The sequence below is a fragment of the Plectropomus leopardus genome, chromosome 14 (genome assembly GCF_008729295.1).
Source record: "Plectropomus leopardus isolate mb chromosome 14, YSFRI_Pleo_2.0, whole genome shotgun sequence".
NCBI classification, from domain to species: domain Eukaryota; kingdom Metazoa; phylum Chordata; class Actinopteri; order Perciformes; family Serranidae; genus Plectropomus; species Plectropomus leopardus.
In genome coordinates, this window is record NC_056476.1 from 22,966,297 (window position 1) to 22,977,644 (window position 11,348).

Here is an 11,348-nt window from a genome sequence, read left to right on the forward strand (position 1 = left end):
TCAAGATGCTTTGGCTTCACTTTAGAGGAGCACTCATGTCATCCATCTTTAAATACATATTATGGTGCAGACGCATTGGGGCACATGAAAAACAATGCAGGGCCACATAGCAAACACAGATAAAATGGGCTGGCCTTTGGTGCAGTGCAACATGATGTCATTCAGCAAGGTGCTGCACTGGCAAATCAGGTACATGCAGGGCCACATTCCTGGTGGAAAACTTTGTATATGACTGTCATGTTTCTGCTATTTACCTTGCAAGTGTTGTGACAAAAGATGAAAATTGCAACTAAAATAACTTTCCAGAGTTTACAGAGTTAATTCCTGTCTTTAATCATTATAAGCTGCTGTACAGTGTTTTGGTGTATGATAAATTGACAACTTTGGAGATTTGTTGCTCACACTGGACTTCCGGGGTCGAATTTCATTATCTCACTGGTGCCTGAGGCAACATGCCCCCATCAGCCAAGCCCCCTGCATTTTTTAAACACAGGGCAGATTTTGATCTAAATGCCTGCTAAGACTTATTTTCCTACAGGTATGCCAGAGAAAAATCTTTGGGGTTTGCATTAAACCCCCAAACAAAACAATTTGTTAGTTTAGTATTATCTACATAATTTATATCCACATGAAAAATGTTTGTCACAGATCAAATAGGGCGAAATAATCCTGCCACTCAAGGAGAACACTAAAAGACAATTATTATTATCAGACTATGATTTAGCCTTAATTTGACATAATGTTTGGGTAGTTCATGTCAGTTTTTAACAATCACAGTCAAACACTCTCACTCAACATCTTCTGCTTGTTTCTAATCCTAGTGTCAAGTGCAATACTCTTCATACATTTAATTATTTCTTTTAACATTGTATCACGTCATCTGGCATGTATTACTAAACAAAATTCAATTTCTAAACATACGGTAAGTTAAAAAACAACAATGCAAAGACTTTTCATTCTTTGCTGCTTTCCTCTTATCATGTATCCTTCTTATCCAGTGACAGTTGTCCTCCTCGGGCCGACCATTAGAAAGATGGATCAAGGCTGGCACGCCATGAATGGATCTGAATGCTAAGTACAAAGCTTATGAGGCACCCGAGTCCAATTAATTACCAAAGCCTGTTTTGTGTGGCACTGCTCGTTATCATTCTCATATCTGTCTTTGTGACTAATGTCCCCCCCCTCCAAAACCCAAAGTAACAACAACTAGCTAACTGAGTGCCACAGGCCAGTGTTTATGAACGAGTAAAAAACGGAGCAACAGACTCACATCTCCGCTCTGCAACTAATAAGCGGGCGCGTTATGGCCAATACTCCTTTTCTGCATGGAGTGTTTAGGGAGCAACATCTGCTGTCAGTAACTTTCAAGAGCCAATCAGAGTGCTTCAATCACCATCCCTGCTGTCTATGATTTGCTGCCAGTTTTTATCTGCTCCCTAGAACTCGTGTTTTTGGTGTTGTCTCCTGTTGCACGAACAGAAGTTGATCACCTTGATATGAAAATGTTTTTTTTTTTTTCAAAGAGGCTAATCAGTAAGCGATATGTGGGGGGGCACACCATCCCCTTTTATAACTAAATAACCAAAATGCATCCCCCTTGTTAACCTGCCATCCCTCTCAATCCACTCAGTGTCACTAATAGCATGACCATGATCCAGATGCCATCCTATCAGGATCCAGACATATAACTGATAAATTATTGACATTATTAAGTTTTGATAGTCTTTCAATTTTAACCTGCACAGCATTTCTAGCCTTTACGGCACTGGTTTAGCCACCCAGGAAACACAGACCCACTGCATGCATTGCCAATCAAATCTGTCCATTCCGATATTCATTGCAACTTGAGTCAGTGACAAGAAGAGACGAGAGGAAAAAAGTTGGAGGAAAGAAGCGAGGAATAGGCAAGTCTGAGAAGTAGTTTCACACGTCACCCATTGGTTTGTGGAATCCAGTTTTGGAGTTTGGTATTACGGCCAGCACGATTTTTGGAGCTAAAATTGACAAAATTTGGACATAAGGGTGGAGCTGTTTGGAGGTGAGAGGTGGATCTGACTGAGAGCCTAGGAAAACATCTCGCAGACAGCCGTTAATTATGTGTAACTGTAAGCCTTAATAGAAATTTAAACAGGTGAGTTTTAAAAAAAAATACAGCCTGTACTACTGTCATGTAGGGGAAAAATAGCTATAGACATCAAAACCATTTTTTACCAGGCTGTAAACATGCTTATTTCAGCTGTAAAATTGGGCATTTTAATATGAAGGTCTGTGGGGATTGACTCACTTTGGAGCTGGCCTCAAGTGGCCATTTAAAAAAACTGCAGTTTTTGGCAATTCTGCATAGGCTTAATTTCTCCTGATGGTTGTCTCAAAAAACAGAAAAGTGGCCAGCAAAAGCAGAGCTTTTAATCAAGAATGGAAATAATCACACATATTCGTTCTTTCCATGGGCACTTCAAAACCAGTATGTCTCATATGAGTAGGCGATATGACACCATCCCCCTTGATAGAAAAACTACCAAAATGTGTGATTCATGTTAATATGCCCCCCCTCTCCATCCCCTTGTATCACAGAGAGTGCAGGGACAAAGGGGTTGTTTAGTTGAATATGTTAGTCTGCCACACTCATTGATCCTTTATCTGAGCAAATTTTAACCGAAGTTCAAATCTGACACTCTGGCCCGGCTAAGACTCTGAAATATAAGTAGCCTAAAGCCCGATTTATGGTAGGGCGCTCATCACTTATGATGAGTGTCGCTGACAGAAATTAAACAGTGACGCCCTGTTTTTTTGGTTTTTTTTTTAATCTAATGCTTTAATAGAAGCTTCTAATTTGTCTCAATAAACAACCTGAGAACCCATTCATTTGTATAGTAAAGTGTAATCTGCTCAGAAAGCTGTTCAAATCAAACAAATATGTGTTTTTAGCTTATTAATCATATCGACACTGATTGATCTGCCACTCCCAGTTTGTCTGTGAGCAGCAGTTTCCCCTCACTCAAAATGCTAGGCTGAGAAATAAAGTCTATGAATCAATAAATAAATACTAACACTGTTGATTTCTTCCCTAGGAGCTAACGTAAACTTTTCTGGTTCAGTAAATGTCTGCTGTCAGTAAGCCTGGTGACAAAATATGACGTCCCTGACATAACAAAATTCTCTGGATGCTCAGCATGAAAGGAAAGTTTTGAGCGACACTTTTTACTGTTGAAAATACGTCATTTCTGTGGAGCAACACTCATCAAAAGTGTCGAGCACTCTACCATAAATCAGGCTTTACTGTGCTGTGCATTGCTATATCCATGGTGCTGTCCGTGGTACTGAAGTACTACACAGATCTGTAATTTGAGTCTCACCATTCTGTCCCTCTTGGATCTATAATCAAGGTGTCTACAGGTATCAAGACATTTGATTTAATGCTTTTTAAGACCTTTTTAAGATATTTAAGACTGATATTTGGACAAATCCCTTTCTTATTCAGTCATTACAGGTAAGAAGTATATATGTGGTCACCTACAAAGGTAGGTTTTATTTAGGAATATGGATTTTAGAGTGAATTATATATATCTAAATTTTGGCAACAGGTAAATTCAATTATAAAGTAAAAAGACAGAATTAGGTCCAGTGGTGGATTTAAAGAATGAATGTGCATTATTAGTTAACTAGCTGATAAAGCTACGCTACCAATATACACCAAAAATACCAGTCTGATGACTAGTGTTATAATTATGAACAGTATTATTTTATTAATGTATACATAACTAATCAGATGCTGGCATAATTTGCAGTGAAATATCATGTCCTATTCAAATGTTTCTTTATAAAAAACAAACACAAAATTAATGTTAACAATAAATGTGCAACGCTCATAATGCATGGTAAAAAGTGTTTTGGCTACTGAAAAATGTGTTTAACAATTTCAAATGGCTCTTATAATATCCTGTTTTTGTTAAGTTTTAAATGTTTCTAGTAAGTCAAGTAGTCTAAGTTTAACTTCCTTTTAAACATCAGGGAAATCAGGTATTTGAAAAATCCCTTGTTTAAGGATTTGTAACATCACAAATGTGGACTTTCACACAGAGGAGCTTGACTTATTTTACCAAAAACAAAATTAAAAGATAAATGAATGGCTAATATTGTACATCCTATTTTACTTTTGCTGAAAGGTGTCCATATGATGATGTTTTGTTGCATCGTGACAAAGTACTGTGGATAGTTCTTTTGTCTTAAAAGAACCTGAAAACACTAATCTTCATCAATCACACACCCACACCCACACCCACACCCACACACCCACACACACTGTACATAAACACACACAGTGAATGGCCAGAAAAAAATAAGCCTGGAGCTCATTTTGAGGTTAGCGATGCGTTCCTTTCCCATCAGGAGAGGTAATCACAAAAAGAAAGGGAAGCAAGCTCATCTAGGTTGCCTTTTTCACTTCCCCCCAAAGCAAATGATGAGTCAGCAGTGAGAGGCTGGTGCCACACAGTAGGGCAGTGGTGAGAAATGAAAGCGTCTGCTGCCAGAATAGTAAGGGAATCAATGGAGATGAGAGGAAAGAACAAGAAGAAAGAGACAAATGAAGGTGAAATCAGGGTGAAGGGGGGAAAGAAAGAGCAAAGGAAGAAGTGGAACAACAGACTGAGATCAGAGGTAGCGCTGACAGAAAGACGGTGGTAGGTGGTTGGTGGTAGGGCAGTAATGTGAACTAACAGACAGTCAATAACAGCTTTTAAATGGGGAAGATGGGGAGGGGACAAAATGGAGAAACAAAAAGGTACAAACTGCGCTACAGGCCCAGATGAGGGGGCAGAGTGAAGGGAAAGATGAAGGGGAGAGTGAGAGGAGACGAGAGACGTTGATGTTTGGTGGGGTTAATCATTGAGCGTGTCGGGGGAAGAAGAGAGCCTTGTTGGAGTGACAGGTCTGCTGAGCCAAAACCCTCATCAGGCTTGCCGTCCTGCCCTGCAGACGTCAAAGCATCAGCTCCAGAAGGGGAGAAGTGAGACGCCCGGCGAATGTTAACCGCCCGTGGCTGTCTTTGAAATGGCCATTGTGTAACTGCAAGTTCAACTTCTTTCCCCCCGAGTTAATATCTATGATAATCACAAGGGCGAGAGCGGTGTGATCTCACAGTCCCATCTCTCTCTCAGTCTGCAAGCTTTATTGTAACCACACTGAGTCTTACCTGTGTAAGCACATTAAAATAGCCCTTTTGCTGCTGTCCTTGCAGCCAAACCCAGGTAGCAAACTCCCCGACTGCATATGATATACCTTTTATATCAAACTGTATATGAAAAGCTTCCTCAAATGCCACATTCTCTGCTCAGCACAAAGGATTTTCTTGATAAACTAAGTATCCTTTGTTTGCTGACTCCTGTGGCTCCAGTTCAATGCATAATCCTGTAACATTATCAAATAATGTAAGCTGGCCAAACATCAACATCTGATGTTTACTGTCCCCGTTTGAACTCGGAAAGACAAACAGAGCGTTCTATGTTCAAGACTAAAGCGTGACCCACATCATAGGCATTTAATCACACAACTCACTGCACAAACATATTAAGGCCCTGACACAAAGTTAACTGGTGCATGTTAGTCTGCATTATTGCTGTGGTTGACCATTACCCCTACTTTCTGTATGCACTGTTGGCTCTGGTTGGTTATTAGTGTCTGATGAAATGTTACATCAGCAATGCAGGCAGTGAGAGAGAGAGCCATCTGTTTGGCTGTCAAGACTTCAAAGAGTACTCCTATAGCAAGCACTTTTATCATTTTATGTGTAGGGCTGACTTTTGGCCATTTAGTTGGATATGTCAAAATGATATTTTGACTGGTTAAAATGTCAGTTCAAGATACCTGAGATATGACATGTTACAAATTTCACATGTAGAAATTATATTTTGACTTCTCAAAACTTATTTACCGATATCTTTGATTTAATTATAGATATCAGTAATTCCTTATTCACTGGTAAACATGACAATTACAGATATCCATGGCTGAATTTGCTCATGTTGAGAGAAGATTGTGACTAGTGGAACTATAATTACCCATTTCAGATATCAACAATTGCATTTCTGACATGTCCGGCATACCAACAAACCATTTTGGCATCATATTATTAAAGTACCACAAAGCCATACGTTGACTTTTACACTAGCATATTTATTTCAGATATGCACATTCGTCATTGATGATATCTACAGTGACATTTTAATAAGTGGAAATTCCTTTTTTATTATCTAAAACACAATTCTGACTAGTTATAACAGAAATTGTAGATACCTAAAATACAACTGTTTCAATTACAAATACAAATTTCTGTTTTAGGGCGTCTGTGGCTCAAGCAGTCGTTTACCAGTCAGAGAGTTGGTGTTGTTTGACCCTGACCCTTGACCCTGCCGTCTACATGTCAACAACATGTCAACAACATGTCCTTGGGCAAGATATTGAACCCCAAATTGCTCCAGTTGACAATGTTATATACAGCTCCTTAACATTTTGACTGGTGAAAACCAGTTATAAAAACCATAAACAACATTGCAACTTGTAAAAATGACATTGCAGATTAGAACAAACCAATCTATAATTTCATTTGAATAGAAGTAAGTGGTAAAGGAGGATTTTTTTTTATAATTAAGTTAACAATAATTACAATGAACATTCCCACAAGTGAGAAATTAACTGTGGTATATCTTATTTGAATTGCTACTAATCATAAGTCCATTATTGATATGTTGGCTTGGATTTCTAACTAGTCAGAAAGCCATTGTTAATAACCACAACTGATTTTACTGCTACTGGTTAAATGTTTAAAAGGACTTGCCATAGTACTCCACCGATTTAACCTTAGCATTGCCAGGCTAACATCAACAGATGTAAAAAATCAAAATCAATGCAGCACAAGCAGAAATTTTATTTTATTTATTCCACAAATTATTTAAGCCTTGTCAAACCTGGCAACTATTTTACCCACAATGCAACCCAATTGTTGACAAAGAGTTATGTCAGTGGCAGCCAATGTAGCATGGAGCCTTAAGCAGAGTTAGGAGGAGGCTACTGAGTTTCTTTTTTTTTATTTTCAAATTTGTAGGCTTCAGACCCAACTGACGCTGACTCAAGTGACATCACTTGAGGACACTTATCAGACTACATGCATTTTGGAGCTGCTGAAGGCTTTACATAATTGTGGAAGTACTTCCTAAGACCTGTAAATGGAATTTGATGTGTAACATTGGTAGCTACCCTTTAATCATTCAGTAATTTCTCCCAGTTAGTACAATTGCTTTTCATTAAGACCACATGCCAACACCAGCGCAAAGCTGTAAACTAGTGTAAAACATAACAGTTTTACCAGTTAGACCTCTTTTAAATTGTCCTCTGAGCATATAATAAGACAAAAACAAACTAATGCTGGCATAAAAATGGTCCTCTGGTTTGTTTTGTGCATCGTAGCATCTTGTTCTTTGGATAACCAAATACAGACAACTGAGTAATTACTTTTCCTCGTGTAGGCTCAGGAGCTATTATATTGGCTCTGTGTGCGTTCAAGGACAACATGACAATGCAAAGCAGTGGGTTTTCCAGGCCCTACGGTGTGTGAGTGTGATTCCTCTAACCAGTTTCAAATGGAAGGCGAGCCTCGGCACCCTACAAAATTGATTTGCTGGGCTTTGACAGCGTATGAATGTCATAAAAGCTTTTTATGCCGCCTGGGAGAGAAAACAAGATATAGATGAATGCAATTACAATCCTAGAGTGTGGGAACACTGTCCAGACCAATCATCTGTTTGCACTGGAAAACAAGTCCTCAAAGTCACTGAAACTGAGGCAAAGTTCATATTCATTCAACTTCTAAATGAGTGCTATGTCAACACATGCTTAGTGGCAATTTACTTCTGTGAAAAAGGAGATCCATTTAAAGAAACGTATGCCTCAAAAAAGATTTACTGGACAGTGCTACCCTAAAATGGTAGTGGCTGATATCTCAAAGTCCAGTGTACCCCCACACTTCAAAGCAACTGGCTGAAGAAATGTGTTTCAGAGCAGGTTTGATATGAAAGTAACTCTAACTTATGACTATAAATATAGAAATGAATCGCTGCTTGTCTTTACCCTTTTTGAAGCAGGGAAGTGAGAGAGTGCAAGGTGGAAAATGTCAAGTCTTTGTAAGTGGCTCCATTGACATTCTCAGGAGACAAATTGGAGGATTTTAGACTTCAAAACTGCCCGTCCTGCTCCATTTAATGCCAAAGGAGATCTCTGCAGCACTTGCTCAGATGTGGATGTGGCGCAAACCAGCAGGGGGCACACTTACTTTGTTGCAACCCACATATGGTGCCATGCTCAGTATGTGTAGAGTAACTGTGAATCATTAATGCATGGAAGCATGTGTGTGTGTGTGTGTGTGTGTGTGTGAGCAAAAAAGAGTGCAGGAAAGACAAAAACAGACAGAAGCGTCTGAGCATCACTAACTTTTTCAGTATAAGCAGGTATTCAAGTTCACACTTACAGTAATCAGTGGTGGGGAAGTTCATCAAAGGGCTTCCAATGGACGGGGGTGTAGTCCTGTTGATTGGTGTAAACGGCAGCCTGGTTGAACTGGTGACCACTGGTGGAAACTCACCGTTGGCTGAAAAAAGAAATACAATGCATTTACTGAAAATACACTGCTTTATTCCTTTCATATGCAGCAATGAAATCCTGTTGCTGTTACACTGAAGAACAGTGAAAGCACAGTAGCTGCAGACCGCTCACTGGCACAGAAAATGTGGAACCACCAGCAGGGGTCATTCTTTCATTTGCACCACCAATGGCTATACAGAGTTAGTGAAATGCAGAACATCCAGCTCCTCTCCATCTCTCCCCCGTTTCTAACCGGTCCTACAGCTGATGGGTAAGCACATTCAGTCAGGGGGTTTTGTTGTAATCAATCAAGCCTCCGGCCTCACCGCTTTCCCTGGACTGAGATCATAAGCTCACTGATACCTTGATCTCTTTCCCCCTCAAATCTCACCTGAAATTAAGTCTTCCAGGCAAATAATGGCTGATTGAATACTACCGTTTGAGATAGAGAAACAGTTTTTCTCTAAAGTTGTTGATGTTGGGGAGACTAAGTGTAACTTTTATAATGTTGGATGTAGGGCTGGGTAATAATGACTTTTAAATATTATTGCAGATTTCGCAGGCTGTATCGCCATATACAATTTACAGTATATCTTAGTATTTTTAAATATCTAAACTATTGTAGACTGCTACAGTAGAACATTTTTAAATGAACTACAGTTTCAATAAAGTTAGTTAGTCTGCTGTCATATAATATATTCAAATAAAGTACTGTTAAAATCAAGTCAATAAAGTACTGTTATTATAAAGTTAAATAAGGTACTGATATACAGTTATAACAAAATGAAGTACTGTTAGAGTAAAGTTAAATACAGTACCGAAGTACTGTTATAACAAAGCTACAGTACTGTTGCAACAAAGTTACAATACTGTTATAATAAAGCTAAATAAAGTATTGTATAATTAAGTTAAATAAAGTAGTATAGTATAGTATAAGTACTGTTATTAAATATATCAAAGCAAAAACTACTGGTGCTACTTTTTCAAAGCACCCAGCTCTTCTCAGACAGGAAGTGTTTATGTTGTTGCTGTGAACTCAAAGCTTTTGGTCAACAGTAGTTGTAAGCACTTAGCTGAAAGTTAAACTGTTATGGCTTTGCCTTTAAACATGAGGATTTATTCACTGTGAGCTGAAAACAAACTAACAGCTCTCCAGTTCATATATTAATAGCATTCGGAAGTCGCACTGGTGATCCATGATGGTTAAATGTGATCGCTGAAAATGATGTGACATGTTATACTTTTCGCAATATTGCCATTTAATATATCCCATTTGTAACAAGCAGCAATACATTGAGTATATTAGACATAACGCCCATCGCTAGTTGGATGTTGACGTGGAAAAAGTCAACTGTTCAATCTATTTTTTAGAAAACAGAAGCAGGAATTCCCTGTTTCTTGGGTGAACCACTGAAGAAATTGCAGAGAATGTACAATTCCTTGTAACTATGTGTGTAAAAGGGGCACCCAGTAGCTCACTTGGTAGAGCTGGCACCTCTCTATGTCCTTGCCGTAGTGGCCGCGGGTTCAAATCCATCCTTTGCTTCATGTCATCCCCTCTCTCCACCCTTTCACTCCAAAAACTGTTCTGTCCAATAAAGCTATAAAGCCCAAAAATAATCTATAATGAAAAACTATACAACTATGAGCACTTTTGTTTTTTCTGCTCTGCAAAGATTTCACTCAGAATCCAAATATGTTAAACAAAGCTGCTATGAAATGTTTCTGCAACTCTAACTTTGTTTGCAAAGAAAGGCCATGTTTTGCTCAAGAGTTCTTGCCAGCGTCTTGCGTTTTTGATGTAATGTTCTGAGGAAAAAGCCCTCTGTAGCTCTGCTGCCAGATGACCCTTGTTGTTTGCTATGAGAGCAGAAGATGTGAGATTATTTCAGAGAAGTCAGATAAGGTTCACTGTGGTTTACTGAGCTGATACTGCTGCCAACATGCGATACTATGACACTAAACAAGGGCAGGAGCTCAGATCTTGACCAGCTGCTATTCTGCAAGTCCTGCCTGATTTATAACTTTATAACAAAGCTGGATAAAGTATTTGCCGCCAAAAGGGGCCACACAGGAGAGCTGCCTTTAGAACAATAGAAATCACTAGATATGCATTATAATGTTTCGGTCTATCCACACCAATGAGGGTCTCCTTTTACAATCTTTTCATTAAACACTTTCAATGTGCTCAGTGTCGATACTTGAGGCATGCAAACAATGCACTTTAAATGAGATGTGTGTATGACCCTCATATTAAACATTATATCTGTTCTGCATATGGAATAGACTGTTGAGGGGAACATGGTTTCAGGGCCTATTTGCATTTCATACAGCAAAAGAAAAAAGCTTTCTAGTTGTACACAAGTCTTATAGAGCAGCAGAATAGCATGCGGTTTGTTTACACTGTGGCTGCCTGCTATTCTCCATAGGGTTGCCCTGGATGGCAAACAGCAGTAAAGGATGATTTAAGGGCTTCACAAGAGTGTTGTTTCTCACTTCCTTTGCTCTTCGAAGCCTCAAGTACTCATGGACTAAAAAGTTGCGGCTTCAGATAGCAGCAACGACTCACTGATGAGCAGGTGGTGCTTCCAAAACTTGGGAAAACAGTGAGCTGAATGTCAAGCAGAAATCCAAGTTTCCTAATTGTGATGAGCCAATGTGTTGCCCACACAGTCTTGTTTGCCACCTTGGTGAAAACAAATCATGCCCGCTCT

At 39.1% G+C, this 11,348-nt stretch overlaps 1 protein-coding gene across 1 annotated transcript in view; it reads right to left on the bottom strand.

The window, feature by feature from the left end:
• alk (ALK receptor tyrosine kinase) overlaps positions 1–11,348 on the bottom strand; it is a 65,881-nt gene that overhangs the window by 45,735 nt on the left and 8,798 nt on the right. Inside the window, exon 3 of the mRNA XM_042500800.1 lies at positions 8,522–8,641. Coding sequence (XP_042356734.1) covers positions 8,522–8,641 — 120 coding nt within the window. The remainder of the gene's footprint in view (positions 1–8,521; positions 8,642–11,348) is intronic.